Source organism: Leucoraja erinacea, chromosome 5 (genome assembly GCF_028641065.1).
Source record: "Leucoraja erinacea ecotype New England chromosome 5, Leri_hhj_1, whole genome shotgun sequence".
NCBI lineage: Eukaryota > Metazoa > Chordata > Chondrichthyes > Rajiformes > Rajidae > Leucoraja > Leucoraja erinaceus.
In genome coordinates, this window is record NC_073381.1 from 73,711,971 (window position 1) to 73,731,897 (window position 19,927).

At 41.4% G+C, this 19,927-nt stretch overlaps 2 protein-coding genes across 3 annotated transcripts in view; one reads left to right on the top strand and one right to left on the bottom strand.

Moving 5' to 3' along the window:
- The window catches only part of LOC129697402 (zinc finger protein 208-like), a 34,499-nt gene extending 30,998 nt beyond the window's left edge, over positions 1-3,501 (bottom strand). Inside the window, exon 1 of one of the 2 annotated variants that reach the window (XM_055635909.1) lies at positions 2,683-3,501. Coding sequence is in view for 1 of the 2 variants with exons in the window: in XM_055635908.1 (XP_055491883.1) it covers positions 141-180 (40 nt within the window). In the remaining variant the exon portion in view is untranslated. Of the gene's footprint in view, positions 1-140; positions 594-2,682 lie in introns of those variants that run through there. The other variant, XM_055635908.1, reaches the window with a different exon arrangement.
- si:ch211-278j3.3 (E3 ubiquitin-protein ligase RNF19A) overlaps positions 1,889-19,927 on the top strand; it is a 74,356-nt gene continuing 56,317 nt past the window's right edge. Inside the window, 1 exon segment of the mRNA XM_055635910.1 lies at positions 1,889-2,380. The gene's annotated coding sequence lies outside the window, so the exon portion shown is untranslated.

The window sequence follows — 19,927 nt, forward strand, 5'->3', positions numbered from 1 at the left end:
CCAGACTTTTTTGTCCCTGTTTATCAGAGCGATTTTCGGTTTGCACAGATAGAATTGAGTTTCGGAGAGGATACAGAAGTAATTGCACGCCTGCTTCTCTTTTCTTCATGCACACACGCTGCAATGCAATGACTACTTACTTTTCACAGGTTGAGGATTGGACTGTTTCCTCCTGGGCATTTTTCACTTGCAGCTTAAAATTTCCCTGAAACGTTTTTTTTTTAGTTAAAAAAGGCAACATTCGCACGCTTCCAATAACCCTTAACAGGAAAAAAAAGTGAATTTAAACCTGCTCTACTTCCTGCTTCAAACTATCAGCCATTAATGAAACAACAGTCCCTGAGCGTCCAAGTGCAGGAAGGAAATCCATCACTTCCTCCCTCTCCCCCCTCGCTGCATGACCTCATCGCGTACGCACGCCCGGTCGCGACGTCAGGGTGCGTCTACAAGGCCTTCTGGGTATTGTAGTCCGAAAGGAACTTGCAAGTTTACAATAGATGGACACAAAATGCTGGAGTAACTCAGGGGGACAGGCAGCATCTCTGGAGAGAAGGAATGGGTGACGTTTCGGGTCGAGACCCTTCTTCAGTATGAGTGTAAGCCTACAATGTTGCCTATAATGCAGATAGACACACAATTTATTTCGTATAGGAAGGAACTGATCATAAGGACATTCGGCCCATCAAGTCAACATCCTCCAAACCCCTTTTTTCCTGCCTTCTCCCCATAACCTCTGACACCTGTACTAATCAAGAATCTATCTAGCACTGCCCTAAAAGATGACAGGAAGTGTAGGAAGAAACTGTAGATGCTGGTTTACACTGAAGATGGATACAAAAATCTGGAGTAACTCAGTGGGTCAGACAGTATCACTGGGGAAAATGATGATGTTTCGGGTCGAATTTGAATAAGGTCTCGACCCGAAACATCACCTATTCCTTTTCTCCTGAGATGCTGTCTGGCCTGTTGAGCGGGAAAGTAGACTTCAGACTAGAACAAGGCTATTAAAATGGCTATGAACATTATAAAAAGAACCTAAAAGGTGATGGAATGGCTCATTGTTGGCTGAGACAGACACAAAAATGCTGGAGTAACTCAGCGGGTCAGGAGCAACGAAAAGGAATACGTTTCGGGTAAACCCTTCTTCAGATGAGATCATGGGGAGGGAAAGTAGACTATCAGACTATGAACAAGGAAATGGCTATGAACAAGGAACAAGGAAATGGCTCATTGTTGGCTGCGGGGAAGGTGACAACGAGGCATACAATCAGTAAAATTAATCAGGAGGACAGTGAAACTTGTCAGAGAACTAGGGTGGAGAGGGAAAGCAAGGGTTACTTGAAGTTAGATAAATCAATATCCATGCGGCTGAGTTGTAAGCTGCAAAAAAGCTGGAATAACTCAACGGGTCAGGCAGCATCTCTGGAGAAAAATACCTTCTCTCTAGAGATGTTGCCTGACCCACTGAGTTACTCCAGCTTTTTGCGTCATCTTCGGTTTAAACCAGCATCTGCAGTTCCTTTCAACACCTACAATGAAGATTTAAACTACTGCCGTCGGCCACGCCTCAGAAGCTTTGCGAAGATTGTTATTGACCATTGCTGTTTAAAAATAAATATTTCAACAATACTTTCCAGCCTACAAACGGGAACAACAGACTGACTACAATTACCAGAGTGCAGTGCCTTCAACTCTCGATAGTGTCATTTTATAAAGGAAAAAATCGAGTGTTTTATTGTCATCTGTCCCAGATAGAATAACGAAATTCTTATTGGCAGCAGCACAACAGAATTTGTAAACATAGAACAGTGTAAATATATAACAATAATTCAACTTTCTGGATTTATTAACAAATTGCTGGAGTAACTCAGCAGGACAGGGATCATCTCTGGAGAGAACGAATGGGTGACATTTCGCGTCGAGACCTTCAAATCAATTTGAACCATTGCAAAATAAAGACAGACATGTGTATAGACATACAAATATACATACACAATAATCACACAGCTTTCCGGATTTATTAACGTCTGTCTTTATTTTGCAATGGTCCAACTTCACTTGAAGAAGGGTCTCGACCCGAAACGCCACCCATTCCTTCTGCCCAGAGATGCTGCCTGTCCCGCTGAGTGACTCCAGCACTAGTGTCCATCTGCACGGGTCGATGCGCCGTCACAAGTCACGACCACCTTCAATGGGCGCGATGTTTACCCGGGAAGTGATGACGGAGGAGGGTGCGCAGGTTCTGGTGACGTTTTCCGTCGCGTGTGTGGGTCGGGACCGGAAGTGGATCAGCTGTTGTGGGGCCGAGCGGCGGCGGCGGCGGCGGCGGGCAGATCAGGGAGATGAGGGAGATGAGGGAGGCGGCGAGCAGGCAGGTGAAGTAAGTCAATAAATAATAAATAATAAATAAATAAGTGACCAGCAGGCCTGTCACTGTCACTGTCAGTCACTGTTCCGCCTCTGCCCACCAACGACAGCAGCCTGGTGTCGCAATGAAGCTCTCGGTTTAAGGTACCTCGGAGTTAAGGGATCTCGTATCTTGCTTTGAGAAAGGCTCGAATTCTCCCTCCCCCCCCTTGTGATACTTGGGGACAATTAGAAGAAGGGACAATCTACTCTTTTCGCTGCTGAAACCCCAGTCTAATCTCATTCCAATCTCTTCGCTAAATTCGCTGACCTTACCTTTGATTTTGTCCGTGATCTGTCGACGTGGGCCTTTGGCAGGGATGTTTTAAAGCCATTTAATATTGCAATTGCTTATCCGCTTCTGTCCAGCAATCTCTGCAGTTGGAAGGTTTCTGTCGGAGGGTAGACTGCAGTAAAGGAGGATCTGTGAGTTAAAATCCTCTGCCTCTAACTTCTGTCGACAATTTGAACTGACTTTGTTGTAACGTTAAAAGTCTGGCGTTGCAGTCCAATGCGTTTATCCATTTCCGTGACGGAATGCTGGTGAGCAGTTCACTTCAATGCCTGGATAAAATTTGTATCAATAAATTGCTATTATGGATCATAATTTGCTCCAAGGATGTAAATATAAATTACTCTCTTCAATTTCATTTTGCGTTTTGAATAGAAGCCAATTTTGCAAATGGGTCCTTTGATTCATTTGAAAATCAAATACTGCAGATGCTAGAAATGTGTAATAAAACCAGTATTCAGGTCATATGACATTCTGTGGAGAAGAGCTAGTTAAAATTTTGGGTCATTGACCTAACGAAGAATCAATGACTGAAACCTTAACTGATTCACTCTCCACAGAATAGAGCTTTCACTCTGATTTCTTATAAAATCTGTTATCATCCTTTGTGTACCTTTCTGTTTAGTATACTTCAATTCTTTTCAATAAATTAATAATCCAGAACCAGGGGCTCCAGTTTAGAATAAGGAGTAAGCCATTTAGAACAGAGATTAGGAAAAGCTTTTTCACCCAAAGAGTTGTGCATCTGTGTTTCTCTGCCTCAGAAGGCAGTGGAGGCCAATAATCTGGATGCTTTCAAGAGAGAGTGAGATAGAGCTCAAGATAGCGGAGTCAAGGGACATGGGGAGAAGGCTGGAACGGGGTACTGATTGTGGATGATCAGCCATGATCACAGCGAATGGCAGTGCTGGCTCGAAGGGCCGAATGGCCTACTCCTGTCTATTGTCTATTGTCTATAATGATAGGGGCTGATGTCTCCCCTCTCCTATTGGGTAGAAGATACAAAAGTTGAAAACACGTGCTATCAGATTCAAGAACAGTCCTTTCATAAGCTGGGGTATAGTCTCGATCGTTCAACCTACGTCATTGGGGATCATGGACTTTGTTTCTGTAACCATAACGTTATAATACTGTAACATTATTTTGAATTCTGGTATTTTTCTCATTGCTCTACCTGTTGTATTTGTGGATAAAATGCAAACAAAGCTTCACACAGTATATGTGACAATAATAAACCAACACCAATGGCCATGCTGTTTTGGAGTAAAGGTTCAATTTGGGTATTTAGTTATGAGAAAAGGTTGGATAGGTTGGCCTTTTTATTTGTAGTGTAGGAGGCTGAGGGGTGACCTTATTTATGTGTTCAAGATCATGAGGGGCATGGATAAAATGAACACTCAAAGTCGAGGATCAAGGGTTCCAAAGTTAGAGGACATTTGTTAAAGGTGAAAAGGGATAGTTTTAAGAGGAACCTCAGGGGCAACCTTTTCACTCAGAGCGTAGTCCATATCTGGATTGTGCTGCCAGAGGAAGCTATAGAAGTGGATACAATTACGATTTTTCAAATAATTTGGACAGATATATCAATTGGAAGGGTTTTGTGGGCTTGGGGACAAATACAGACAAGTGGGACTATGTGCCGACTTGATCGGCATGGACAAGGTGGACCAAATGGCCTGTTTCAGTGCTGTATAGTTCTATGATGTTGATTTAAGGAGACTGTTGTTAAAGCATCATTTATTTACGAATGGACAGTACCTGTTTTGGTTTTTTTATTACAAAATGCTGTAATGCTAAATGCCGATGAGTTTTCATTATTTTAATATTTTGATCGAAACTTTGACTCGAGAAAGAAAATAGGCTCTGCTGGGTAAACATTGCAGAAACTGGAAACTTCCAACTCTTAACCCCACCTCATTCAGGTATTCCATTATTATACTTCAATTTTTTACTCTACTCTGAGCGAGAACCTTGCAGCACTCTGCTGTTTTGCACTTGTTGTGTTTATTGTTGTATTTATCATTTCTGTATGTATACTGTTTACTCTGAACATGATATGAACAAGAACATTGATTGCACATATGACAGGGTGGAGGAGGAGAAAGCTGGAAAGGAGGAGGGGCAAGACAAATATTAGCAGGTAATGGGTTGATAGAGATTAGTGCGGGAGGGTTGATAGGCAGATGGTTGGACAAAGGAGATGAAAAAACAGCAGGTGTGAGACAAAATGATTGAAGAGTTGCAAATTGTGAAGCTAGAGAAAGGAATGTGGATGGAAGGAGAGGGGAGAAAGAGATGTGGGGGTAGGAGGGAGGAGGAGTGTTGTACTTGCCTAAAATTGGACAGACCAATGTTCAGACCGTTGGGTTGCAGGCTACCCAAGCGGAATATGACGTAATGTTCCTTAAGTTTACATGTGGCCTCACTCTAGCAATGAATGAGTCTAGGACAAAGAGGTCAGTATGGGAATGGGAAGAGGAGTTAAAATGGGTAGCAACGGGGAGATCCAGAAGGCTCTGATGTACCAAGCACAAGTGTTCGACGAAACGGTGTGTGTTGTTTGGAGCATAATTGGGCATAAAATGCTGAGCAATTAATTTATAATGTGCAAACTTTGGCTTGACAGCATAAAAATCCTGTTGTTTTATAATTTAATTACCAATAGCTATTTTTTGCTGATGACCATGTCTAACTTTACTGATGAATTTAGTGTTTGGGTGGAAATACTTAGAGTAAACATTATTTACTAACTTTTTTCACCTCATCCACTGATACAAGCACCGCTATCTCCTTCTCTGCCCTGTCTACTGGATTGGGTTCCTCCACAGTTCTCAGTTATTATGCAGCATTGAATGGGGTTCTCTGAGCTCTTTAACTATAATCTTCTACGGGTTTCCACACATCCAAAACACTTTCCTCTTTTCTGGAAGGTCCCCTACTATCATTGCGCCCAGTTTTTTCCGCATTCAGCTATTCAGCATTTCATAATCATAATCATACTTTATAAGCCAAGTATGTTTTGCAACATACGAGGCATTTGATTTGCCATAAAGTCATACCAATAAAAAGCAACAGAACACACAAAATACATTTTAGCATAAACATCCACCACAGTAACTCCTCCACAGTCCTCACCGTGATAGAAGGTGAAAAAAAAGTTCAATCTCTTCCTTTGTCCTCCAGTGGTCGGGGGCCTCTAACCTTCCACTGACAGGATGATCTTACTCCCATAGTCGACAGTGGGCCTCCTCGTCGGGGTAATCAAGCTCCTGCATCAGGGGGAATCTCAGCTCCCCCGCGCCGGGCGATCTACCCCGGGACGGGGCTAGTCGAATGTCATGCATATTTTGGAGCTTCCCGACGTCGGTCTCAACCCGAGACTGCGAGCTCCTTGATGTTAAAGTCCGCAGAACGCGGTTGGAGCGTCGATCCCAGGCAAGGAATCGGCTCCGATGATAAGTCCGCGCCCCGTGGTGGGGCTCAAAGTCAGTCCGGAGCAAGGACTCCAGCTCCATGATGTTAGGCCGCAGAGCGACCGGAGTTACGATCTGGAAAAGAATCGCATCTCTGGCAAGGTAAACGATTGGTAAATAAGTCTCCCCCAACCCCCCCCCGCCCCCATCCCCCACATAAAACAAACCAGAGAACATTAACACATACTTTTTAAACACACTAAAAATAACAACAACAAAAAAGACGAAAGGGACAGAGACTGGAGGCGAGGCTGCCATCGAAGCACCATCCGGTGGATATTGAAAATTGAAATTCTTCTAAGACCTTGGTGTGGCCACAGAGCCTTTCTCCTCTGCCTTCTGCCCTTCACCCACCTTTGCTCCTACAATAGTACCAGTCTTGTTCTTTCTGAGCTGACTTTCTACCCCTACCACCCTGCTGATTTAAAAAATATGAAAAACCTATAGTTTTGAATATAGACTTCAAACCTACAGTTTTTGCTTGTTTTCCCTTAACTATTTGCTATTTACCATTTATCTTCTCTCGCTCATTTGCTCTGAGCCTTTATATACATGGTAGGCTCTTCAGAAATATAGACACGGAATTGCAGGTGCTGGTTTACAAATGAAAAGACACCATGTGCTGGAGCAACACAGTCAGTCAGGCAACATCTCTGGAGAACATGGATTAATTGTAATGTTGAATAGAAATGGATTATTCGTATTCTTGAAAGAAATGTTTTCAAATCTCTGTGTGTAGAAATAAGGTATATACAGTGCCCTCCACATGTGATTTTTTTTCCCACTACAAATCTCAAATTGTGGAGTACAGAGGCAAATAAATAAATGATGGGTCTTTGTCCCAAACATTATGGAGGGTACTTAATTTAGTATGCATTTTGTAAAGTTACAAGGCAGTACAGTTGACCATAAATGTTCTGATGATACTGATGACAATTGCTATTTGCCCATTGATTAATATGATGGTACTGTATGGTACTGTATTTCCCGGCAATGAAGACACACCTGCGTCAAAGACGCACCCCAATTTTGAGTTGCTAATTTTTTTAAAAAGGATGGCGGAACAGGATCAAGAGTTTGGTTTAGTCCAGGTGTCGGCAACCATTTTTGCATAGGGGCCAGGGCCTATGTTTGTGAGTGGATGGCGGGCCACATCTATCGCTATAGTTAATAAATGGAGATAATAATAACTAAATTAGTAATAATACATATAAATATTACAAAAATTAGTTATATTACATATTGCTCGTGTTTTTCAATTAGTTCTCTGCAGTTCCAGATCGCCTGCATGCCCTGGAACTGGCTTCAATTCCCAGATCCCTTGCATCCCCGGGACTGGCTGCAGTTCCCAGATCGTTCACGTCCCTGGGACTGGCTGCAGCGCCCACGTCACCTGTGAGCTCCGGGACTAGCTGCAGTTCCCAGGTCGCAGCCACCCGAGCTACTGAGTGAGTTGCTGGCATGATCCACGACCCCCTCCTTCTCAACGCTCCTGCCCTCCCCGCAACTTAACCCATGCGGCCCAGCCTTGCTGACCCGGTCCAGACTCCCCACACGCTGTGGAAGGAACTATTTTCCACCCCAGCGGTGCTGTCCTTTTACAGCCCCTGTACTGAGGGATAGCCAAGTCTATATTTCTTGGCTAACAATTTAACCTTCGGCCTCCAAGACGCAGGTAAATTTTCAGGCCTTATTTTAGGGTTAAAAAAATAGCGTCTTCATTGCCAGGATATACGGTAATTTATTGTGAGGTGATTACATTAAAACTTCATCTGTAGTACTTCTAAAACACTTTTTTGTTGCCCCAGCCCCCAGTACTTTGCCCTGGTGTTCACATCAAACACAATGCATTATTGAAAAGATAATATGTATTCTTAATCTCCTGCATGTCTTTCACAATTCAAGTGAATGTAATGTAGTAATGTTAAATTCCCACCTTTCAACCACACTGAAAAAATCTGTAATGTATTGGGAATTGTTATTTGAAGGTAACTAATGTGGTTTGTATAAGTTTGAACAGAACGCTTGTCGGTAGTTATTGTGGAGTTACTGAATGACACTTGTCTGACAGAAAAATAGTTTGATATAATAGTTGCTGTTTATCAGGGGTTGGATAACAAGCACACTGTGTGCACAAACCCAAGGTGCTGATATATCAGTCGAGCTGCAGCAGCATTCTCAGGATCTCTCAGACAATGGGTCATTGACATGAAACGTTAGCTGTGTTTTACCCCTTGGATGCTGGCTGACCTGAGTGTTTCCAGCATACACTCGTTTAGTTTTTTTTTGTCAGCAAGGTCGTTTACCTAATTTCAGAATTGATAACTGATCCAAATGTATAACTTTGAGAGTAATATTAATCCCCTTTGCCCCTCTTTAAAAAAAAATGATCATAAGGGAGGATAGTTGATTAAATTGTAAACCATTGAAAACAGGATCCCTAAGGACTTTTTCACTGTACCTCGGTACACTTAACCATAGAGTCATACATCGCGGAAACAGGCCCTTTGGCCCAACTTGCCTACGTTGACCAACATGCCCCATCTACACTAGTCCCACTGCCTGTGTTTTACCTATAACCCTCCAAACCTATTCTATCCATGTACCTATCTAAATGCGTATTAAGCATTGCGATAGTACCTGCCTCAACTCCTTTCTCTGACATCTCGTTCCCTACACTCACCACCCCTTGTGTAAAACCGTTATCCCTCCGGTTCCTATTCAATCTTGCTCCCCTCTCCCCAGACCTATGTCCTCTGGTTCTTGAATCCTATTCTGGCCAACAGACTCCATGTGTTTACCCAATTTATTCCTCTCATGATTTTGTACACCTCTATAAGATCACCCCTCATATTCCTGTGCTCCACGGAATAAACACCTTGCCTGCTCAACCTCTTCCTAGAGTCCTGGCAACATCCTCATAAATCTTCTCTGCACCCTTTCCAGCTTGGCAACATCTTTTCTATAACATGGTAACCAAAACTGAATACAATACTCCAACTGTGGCCTCACCAACATCCTACATAACTGCATAACCTCCCAACTTCTATGCTCAATACTCTGATTGATGAAGGCCAAGCGCCGAAAGCCTTTTTGACACTCTATCTGCCAGTCACGCCAGTTTCAAGGAACTATGTACCTACGCTCCTAGATCCCTCTGTTCCACAACACTCCCCAGAGCCCTCCCATTCACTGTATCATAATAAACTCAACAAAAATACTGAGCATTAGACAAAATCTTGAATTTTCCAGTCTAACCAAACTATAAACTAGGTATGTGTAAGAAAGAAATGCAGATGCTGGTTTAAATTGAAGATAGACAAAAAATGTTGGAGTAACTCAGCGGGACAGGCAGCATCTCTGGAGAGAAGGAATCGGTGATATTACGGAAACATAGAAAATAGGTGCAGGAGGAGGACATTTGGCCCTTCGAGCCAGCCATTCATTGTGATCATGGCTGATCATCCACAATCAGCAACCCGTGTCTGCCTCCTCCCCATACCCCTTGATTCCGCTAGCCCCAAGAACTCTAACTCTCTTTTAAATTCATCCAGTGAATTGGCATCCACTGCCTTCTGTGGCAGAGGATTCCCCAAATTCACAATTCTCTGGATGAAAATGTTTTTTTCTCATCTCGGTTTTAAATGGCCTCCCCTTTATTCTTAGACTGTGGCCCTTGCTTCTGGACTCCCCAACATTAGGAACATTTTTCCTACATCTAACTTGTCCAGTCCTTTTATAATGTTATATGTTTCCATAAGATTCCCTCTCATCCTTCTAAATTCCAGTGAATACAAGCCCAGTCTCCAATCTTTCCTCATATTACAGTCTCGCCATCCTGGGGATTAACCTTGTGAACCTATGCCGCACTCCCTCAATAGCAATGTCCTTCCTCAAATTATGAAACCAAAACTGCACACAATACTCCAGATGTGGTCTCACCAGGGCCCTGTACAACTGCAGAAGGACCTCTTTACTCCTATACTCAAATCCTCTTGTTATGAAAGCCAACATGCATTAGCTTTCTTCACTGCCTGCTGTACCTGAAGGTTTACTTTCAGTGACTGGCGTACAAGGACACCCAAGTCTCGTTGCACTTCACTTTTTGCTAATCTGACACCATCGAGATAATAATCTTGCCGCCAAAGTGGATAACCTCACTCACATTTATCTACATTATACTGCATCTGCCATGTATCTGCCCGCTCACTCAACCTGTCCAAGTCACCCTGCAACCTCCTCTTCGCAGTTCACTCTGCCACGCAACTTTGTGTCATCTGCAAATTTGCTAGTGTTACTTTTAATTCCATCATCAAAATCATTAATATATAATGTAAATAGTTGCGGCCTCAGCACCGAGCCTTGCCATTGCCTGCCATTCTGACAGGGACCCGTTTATTCCTACTCTTTGTTTCCTGTCTGCCAACCAATTCTCTATCCATGTCAATACCCTACCCCCAATACCATGTGCATTCCGCTGAGTTACTTCAGCATTTTGTATGAACTAGGTATAATATCCTTAATGCAACAGCAACTTTGAAACAAACCTATTCATATCGCACGGTGCAATCAAAATATAAGGAAGGATTATTTAATTTTGTCAATAATTATTTTTCAACCCTCGCCCACACTGGGATTAAAAAGCAACCTGGACTATTGATGAAAAAGCACAGGGCTCTATGTTTTCTGAAGCATTGAAGGCAGGTTAAGTCCATGAATTTCCTGGAAGGGTTGGGTAACTGTATAGCAACCTGGACTTTAGCCAAATCCTGTTTTTGTTGTTGTCTTTTGAATATTTAACCTGCTGTTCTTTTTAGGCTTGAGGAACCAGCAAGAATTTTAATGAGAGAGGCAAAAAGGTCGAACTAACACCAATAATATTTGAATCAATCGATTGGAAAGCAAAATAGCATTGGTATCAGAGCTCCTGTTATGCAATATTCCTGGAATGGAGCAGCAATGTTAGTTCACTTTTTGTGTACTGTCCAATGTTTCCCAGTGTCTCTCTCTGGTCTGTACTGAATTAGATCTTTATTGATTTGGTGTTGGTGAATTTTCAGATAGACCTAAAGTTTTTATTTTCATTTGACCTCAATGGAAAGCTGGATATTTCTATAATCAACGGCTAATCTACAACATTAAGATTGACAAGCCACAAATATTACTGAGATTTCAATTTGTTCTGAGTGTGCCATTTGCCTTGTTAAACTTTGGCCCTTCGACTGTTGATGTATTTATTATACTAGGCATTTTGAACCAAGTGGCTTTTCAATATTTTAGAGTTCACAAGTTATTCTTACAAATACATTTAGTTATAGCACCACAAAGTTGTAAATCAGAATGTTGCATGCCAGGGTGAACTCTTCATTCTTCCAACTCTGTCCACCTTTGCATCCCGACTCAGTACTCTTTCCCCCCACCCCACATCTTCTCCTTCTTGTTATCATGTCTCCTTCAACTATTTTCTATGTTTCTATGTAACAATGGGTGCGTAAAAGTTTATTTTAATGACCTCTGTTTCATTCTCCAATTTCTTTTGCCCTATTATATTTGTTCTGCTAATGATCCTTGGCACACCAAAAGTGGACATCCTTTCCACCAGTTACAAAGTGCTTGACTGAGTCTGTCCATTTCAAACATTTGCTTCCTCTCCTCTCTTTGCATATCGAGCCAAGATAACATTTATTTTATCCTTGTCTGCCACCCTCCCAAGTTGAAATTCTGCCACCTTCAACAAGGCATACCTGCCTCCTCTCAGATTCACAGCATTATCACCACTCCTGCTCCTGATGGGCTTTGATCTCTACATACAAATGTATTCTGGTGGTGATTTGTTAATTTACTATTTATTGCCCATTCCTAACGCCTTTGAAATGCTGGTGGGCCACCAATATTAAGTGCTCGAGACCCCCTGATGAAGATACTCCCATCAAGTAATTACATTTTAAAAAGTATTAACTTTTTAATAAAAAGCTTCATCACAATATATTGTTTTTATTTTTAGAAACTTTATGGCGCATGAAAAATAGCTTTTCAGATGGGCGGCACAGTGGAGCAGCGGCAGAGTTGCTGCCGTTCAGCACTACAGACCCTTGTTCCAACCTGATTATGGGTGCTAACTGTTCGAAGTGTGTACGTTCTGCCTGTGACCGTGGATTTTCTTCCGGTATTCTGGTTTCCTCCCACATTCCAAAGAAGAACATTTTCAATCATACTAGAATAGTGAGACTCAATTGAGTGTGTTGAGTTCAGGTTGGATTGAGATGGGTATGTGTCCTGATACAGCTGTTGGATTGGGTTGATTATGCTATGCTGGCCCAGCTCAATACTTGTCAATGTTTTTGTCTTCTGCTCTTGACGAATATTTGGTGTTTTATTCTCAAACAAAAATAATAATGACACACTGGTGCAGCGGTAGAGTTGCTGCCTGACAGCGTCAGAGACCTGGGCTCCAACCTGACTTCAGGTGCTGTCTGTATGGTTTATACATGCTCCCTGTATCCGCATGAGTTTCCTCCGGGTGCTCCGGTTTCCACCCACCTTTCAAAGATGTCCAGGACTGTAGGAAACTGGCTTCTATAAATTTTCCCTAGAGTGTAGAATTGAACCAGTATATGGGGTAATCATTGGTGGGCACAGATTGGTGGGCTGAAGAGCCTGGCCTGTTTATACTAAACTAAAAATGGAGTAACTATGATTGTAGCATCTATACTGTTGGCTGTGCTGTGCATAAGAATTAAATAATTGTCAAACTTGAGGAGGGTTTGGATTGTCGATTGTTTGGATTATTGATTGGATGAGGTTTTATTTTGCACTCAAGCAGACCTCGAATCTGACTGAGTTTAAACTAATTATTGCCATTCATCACTCAAGCCACTTCAAAGGGAGGTACTAATTTATGAAAATAGATACTTACATTAGGGTAAATGAGATGCGCAAGTGAGCTAAATCTGTTTTTTGTTGGTTTTGGCTTGCTGCCTGCTATTCCGGCTCGCCCTCACTTAACCGGAGCTAACAGTGGAAAGCCTATTCAGTCGACTTTCTGAAGCCAGAAGTGTTTTCCAAGATCGTATGTGTGAGGACCCGCCCCTGAATACCCTGACAACATTTTATTGGAGGTCCAGGCAGAGTGTTACTTATTGTCAAGACCTGTTATCTTATTTCTTATTGCAGTTTTTTAAAGAGTAGAAAATAATTGTGTGATTTTCTTTCGCATGGTGAAATTCTTCATTCAATTGAAATGGGGACTGACCAAATGGATGATAATGGATGAAGTAAAGATGTATCTATCGTACTGTTTATACATTTATCAGAGTTGATCAAAGGTGCAGTAACGCAAATGCTTTAAAGGGTTCATTTGAAGGCAGTAACTGGTTATGCAAATATGAAAGCTAAAAGATCTTTTGAACAGAGAATATCCCAATTCGTATTTTATGGGTGTTGTTGAAGGGAGGGAAATTACCTTGGGAGCAGAGTATCCAAAGGTCTGTCTGTAAATGTGACAAATAAACACTCTTGACTTTTAGACACAAAAAGCTGGAGTAACTCAGCAGGACAGGCAGCATTTCTGGAGTGAAGGAATGGGTGCGTTTCGGATCGTGACCCTTCAAAGGTCTGAAGAAGGGTCTCGACTCGAAACATCACCAATTCCTTCTCTCCCGAGATGCTGCCTGTCCTGCTGAATTACTCCAGCTTTTTGTGTCTATCGGTTTAAACCAGCATCTGCCGTTCCTTCCTAAACTCTTGACTTTTAACTCGCTTGTAACCTGTTGCCAAGACAACAACAATGTCAGCCAAACAAATTGTGATTGTGATTGACTTCAAGAAGCGATGCAGTGTAACATCACCCATTCCTTCTCTCCAGAAATGCTGCGTTACTCCAGCATTTTGTGTCTATCGGCATGTTTTGTGCCTATTGGTAAGTTCAGCACATTCCCAGCAACCTTCACCAGCTTCTTCAGATGCACCGCAGAAAGCATTTTATCGGGATGCATCACAGCATGGTTTGTCAACAGCTCCATCTGAGACCAAGAAATTGCAGAGAATTGTAGGATGTTGCCTGGTCCAACATGCAAACCAAACTCCTTTCTCCAAACTCTATCTACACTTAAGGCTGCATCGCCAGCATAATCAAGAACCAGTCTCACCCCTGTCACTCAGTCTTCTCCCCACACCCACTGGGCAAGAGGTACAGAAGTTTGAAAATGCACACCTCCAGATTCAGGGGCAGTTTCTTCCCAGCTGTTATCAGGCAACTGAACTATCCTCTCACCAACTGGAGAATGGGCCTGACCTCCCTTCAACCTCATGGAGACCTTCAATCAATCTACAATCAGATTTTACTGGACGTTATTTTGCACTAAACATTATAGCCTTTATCCTGTATCTCCACATTGCATACGGCTTGATTGTAATCATGTAAAGTTTTTTTTGCTGACTGGATAACACACAGCAAAATTGCTTTTCACTACACCTCGGTATATGTGACAATAATAAACTAAGCTCAACTGGGCATGGAGGCAAATAACGTGGAATAATTAGCATAATTGGTGGGGTGAATGGTCTAATTTTACTCCTATAACTTATGAACATAAACATTCAATTCAATTACAAGACTTTAAATTAGGATAAATCCTCAAGAAAGGTATCACTGACTTAACAGTAATTGTGACTGTCAATTAGTTGAGGTCGTTTCCCAAAAGTATTTCTATGAATTTTTGCATTGTATTTGAAGTCATTTTTTGCCTCAGTATTTTACTTGTTTTCTCATCATTTGTGTCCATTACATAGAAATGTATACATCAGTGTGGATTTGTTTTTATCTTGAATCAGAATATACCTGAACATTGTTGTTGGTTGAGATGATTTTAAGCTTGGCTTTTTACCTGGTTTACTATACTTAAGGTAGTATCCTACAACGGGCTGCATGCCAATGTGCTTTCGAAGGAATTCCAGTTTCCAATTCGAATTTTAGATCATGCTGAAAATTGCATTTTGCATTGTTGTCAGCTGGCAGCCAGTGCATTTGTTATCTTATCATGTACCTTGCTTGTACTCTATATGTAGACTACAACATGCGAAAGGATTGACTGGTAGAAGTTCTGCTTGGAAATTAAGACTTGAGTTTACACCTCAGGAATGCATGGGTCGAGGGAAGACAAAAACTAACAACACTAGTTTTTTTTTAATTGTTGCTGCAAACCAGATTAAAACATAGGAAATGCTGGGCACACTCAGCAGGTCAGACATTATGTGGGGAGAAAAAATATGAGTTACTGCTCTAGGTTGATTACCTTTCATCAGAGATAGAAAAAGTTAGAAAACATGCAAGTTGTAATTTCAAAGAAGGGAGATTGGTGGAGAAAACAAAATAAATAAATGAACAAACTGCTGGAGGAACTCAGCGGGTCAGGTGGCATCTGTAGAGGCAGAAAGATGGTTAATATTTGTGTGAAAGCCCTTCATTCAGGCTGGCACAGTGACACAGCAGTAGAGTTGTTTTCTTAGACCAGCCAGAGACTCGGGATTGATCCTGACAACGGCTGTTGTCTGAAATTTGTACATTCTCCCTAAGGCCACGTAGGTTTTCTCCAGGAGTTCCGGTTTCCTCCCACATCCCAAAGACTAGTGTACGGATGATTGCTGGTCAGTGCGGACTTAGTGGGCTGAAGGCCTGTTTCCACACTTTATCTCTAAACTAATTAAAACTGAATCAACTCTTGCCTAATCTGCTGAGTTGCTCCATTAGTTTTTATGCTCCATTATACAACAAATGCAGTCCCCTGAGTCTCCAAAACAAAGGAAATGTTTGGAAAACTGGAGAACGAGTGACTGAATGATACAAACATAGGTGATGCTGGGTTGTTAACTGAAACTGATCAATGAAGACCAATGAAGATCAATTTGAAGCCAAAATGCCTTTTATCACATCAACAAAAATTGATATTACATAGAAGATAACATTGGGAATCTTGGCTAAATTGGAAAAGATTTTGGTGGCATAGTGATTTCATCAATGGATGCTATTGTAACTTCCATTAAGACAAGTTGTTTTGTTAATTCATGGGAAGCCCTGAAAGAGGGTCGCAATTGGCCTTGCATTTTCTCTTGACTTCCCACTGCTGAATAATTCCAGTAACTTTTCCAGGAAATTCATTACATATGCTAACAAACCAAGATGGGCATGTTGAGATTTGAATTCTCTCCCTTGTGTTTGGGAGAGTCAGTTGGAACACGAAACTGAACTATTATTTTACCATTTTAAAAACATCAATTCTAATGATATTGTTGCATAATTCAGAATGTTGTGCAATCGGATTTTGCTATTACTGAAGGCAATGTGCAATTACGTATAGGCATTCCCTGTGTTACACAAGGGTTCAGTTCCTGACAACTGTCTAGTTTAGTTCTGAGATACAGCATGGAAACAGGCCGAGTCCACACCAACCAACGATCCCCACAAATTATCCGACATACACTAGGGACAATTTACATTTATACCAAGCCAATTAACCTACAAAGCTGTAAATCTTTGGAGTGTGGGAGGAAACTGAAGATCTCAAAGAAAACCCAGGCGGTCACGGGGAGAATGCACAAACTCCGTACAAACAGCACCATTGTCGGGATCGAACCCGGGTCTCTGGCGCTGCAAGCGCAGTAAGGCAGCAATTCTACTGTTGCGCCACTGAGGAGACTCTTTTTCTTCTTTAACTACAGTGCATTCAGAAAGTGTTCAGACCCCTTCATTTATTTCTACATTTTGGTACGTTGCAGCCTTATTTAAAAATGGATTAAATTCTTTTTTTTATCATCAATCTACACACAATACTCCAGAATGAAGAAGCGAAAACAGGTGTTTAGAAATGTTTGCAAAATAATTAAAAGGATATAACTGAAATATCACATTTACATAAGTATTCAGACCCTTTTCTATGACACTCAAAATTGAGCTTAGATTCATCCAGTTTCCATTGATTATCCTTGAGATGTTTGATTGGAGTCCACCAGTTGTAAATTGATTGTACACGAGTTGGAAAGGCAGACATCTGTCCATATAAGGTCCCACAGTTGACAGTGCATGTCAGAGCAAAAACCAAGCCATGAAGACAAGTTGGAAGGTTAGTTGGAAAGGGATTGATTTTGCATATTAAGGAAATCAAAGTATGTAGGGATAATGTAAGCAAATGCCAATGAGATAGAGGATCAGCCACACTGCTTGATGAAGCTCAAAGAGCTGGATAGCATTCTGCTGCTCCTGCTTTATAAACCCCCCAATTTTAAACATGTGCACAGTCCCATAAATAAATTATTAATTACTATTCAAAATACAAATTTATATATCAGCCTGCAGTGAAGTAAGTAAGATGTCAGTAGGATTTGAGTATAGGAGCAGGGAGGTTCTACTGCAGTTGTACAGGGTCTTGGTGAGACCACACCTGGAGTATTGCGTACAGTTTTGGTCTCCTAATCTGAGGAAAGACATTCTTGCCCTAGAGGGAGTACAGAGAAGGTTCACCAGACTGATTCCTGGGATGTCAGGACTGTCTTATGAAGAAAGACTGGATAGACTTGGCTTGTACTCGCTAGAATTTAGAAGGTTGAGGGGGGATCTTATAGAAACTTACAAAATTCTTAAGGGGTTGGACAGGCTAGATGCAGGAAGATTGTTCCCGATGTTGGGGAAGTCCAGAACAAGGCGTCACAGTTTAAGGATAAGGGGAAAATCTTTTAAGACCGAGATGAGAAAAACATTTTTCACACAGAGAGTGGTGAATATCTGGAATTCTCTGCCACAGAAAGTAGTTGAGGCCAGTTCATTGGCTATATTCAAGAGGTAGTTAGATGTGGCCCTTGTGGCTAAAGGGATCAGGGGTATGGAGAGAAGGCAGGTACAGGATACTGAGTTGGATGATCAGGCATGATCATATTGAATGGCGTTGCAGGCTCGAAGGGCCGAATGGCCTACTCCTGTACCTATTTTCTATGTTTCTATGTCATGTTTTGATCGCAAAGGAGTTTTTTCCACCATTTTCTTTAGGAGATCTACACAATTCTTTCTGAAATCTTTCATTGAAGATCTCACTTTTTTTCAACAGTATGACTATTAACAGTTATCTGTTGAAAATGCAAATAAAAAGAAAGCTGTTGGTTTGAGCAAAGTCTGCATATATTAGAGGGAATGATTTATTGAAGGCTGGCTGTAGACTACCTTTGTGTTATTTTATGGGAATTTGTGTTTTGTTTAAGAACTGTATGTTCCATTTTGCTTAATAATGAGGATTGATGATCTCTCGGTAGTTAACCATGAATGGCAGATGATCTAACTTGAATAATCAAAACTGCAGAATTGCAGAATTAACTACTAGTTAATGACCTCCGATTAGTATCTCAGTACTGGCTGCCTCAGCACTTTCTCTACATCAGTTTTACACCATAGTTATTAATGTTCATGGTTTAAAAAAAAAAGCCAGGCAGCTGTTGAAAATTGACTGCAGTAAACGGAATAATCATTTGCTTGTGTTAGTGATTTAGAAAGCCTAAGCCCAACTGATTCAATGTGATTTCATAATTTGTTTTTTCCCTTCTAAAGAATTCTTCACATTTTTACTATTTTCGCTCAAGTAATTATAAACTAGTTTAACCTTGGTTTGAAGTTCTATTCTTTGCACAAGAAAATGGTTGCTATTTCTTGATGAGATTGCGTTTACTTTATATATCTTTCAGTTTGGAAGAGTGGTTTTCAACAGCTGGTGTTTCATCATTCGTTGTGCCATCAATCCAATTCTCTTCCATTGCATTTGCGTTTACTCTGCAAGGGTAGAGTAAGGATCAAGCCATTTTAAAAAGAAAAAAAACATCGACAAGGCAGTTAGTTCTATCCTCCTATTGTGCCTCTCTCCTTTCTTCTTCCCCTCTCATTAGCATGTGAGTGATGTATGATAAAAACGATTTTGATAGTTGTTGGTGATGTGAAGCAGTAGACATATTTTGGAAAACTTTGCTGGACTACAGTGTATATACCTTTTAATTCGGGTACCTGCTTCTCAATAAATACCAACTAATTCATGTTAATTTTCTCTGTATCCTTTGATAGCCAATAAAATATATAGTTCTCCAACATTGGCTGCATGGGATCCAAGGAGAGCTTTAGATCGCATGGGATCGAAGGAGAGCTTTAGATTGCATGGGATTCAAGGAGAGCTGGTCAACTGAATGGCTTCATGGAAGGATGCAGAGGATGATGGTGGAAAGTTGTTTTTCAGTCTGGAGGCCTGTGACCAGGGTTTGGTGCTGGGACCATTTTCAATTTAATTTATTTACCTGAAAGAAAGAATTGACCACTGCCCAATGGTAGATTTTGCCCTCAGAGTCATTCCTGAAGTAAAAGACAAAGTGTGCTCTGCAGGTTCCTGCAGTTACAGTCACAGTTTGTGGCACTGGGATTAATTGTCCTAGGGGACATGATTCTGCAGCTATCGTTGATTAATGTATTAACTTACAAACTGATTCTAATATTCATTAAGCTCCCGTGTTTCAGGGTTTGTCGTTGACGTTGTGAGAAAGGATTTAGCGTACTTCTTTCATCAGGAGGAATTGGAAAGCAACTTTGGATAAAATGTTACACTTTGAATTGCTTGAGTAATGTTCGCTATTTAATTGTATGGGCTGCTTTGCCAGCCTGCATTGGATGGCTGTATGTTTGGCTGAAAATCAGAATGTTCCAGCCAATGATTCCAAAGCAAAATTGCCATGGTAT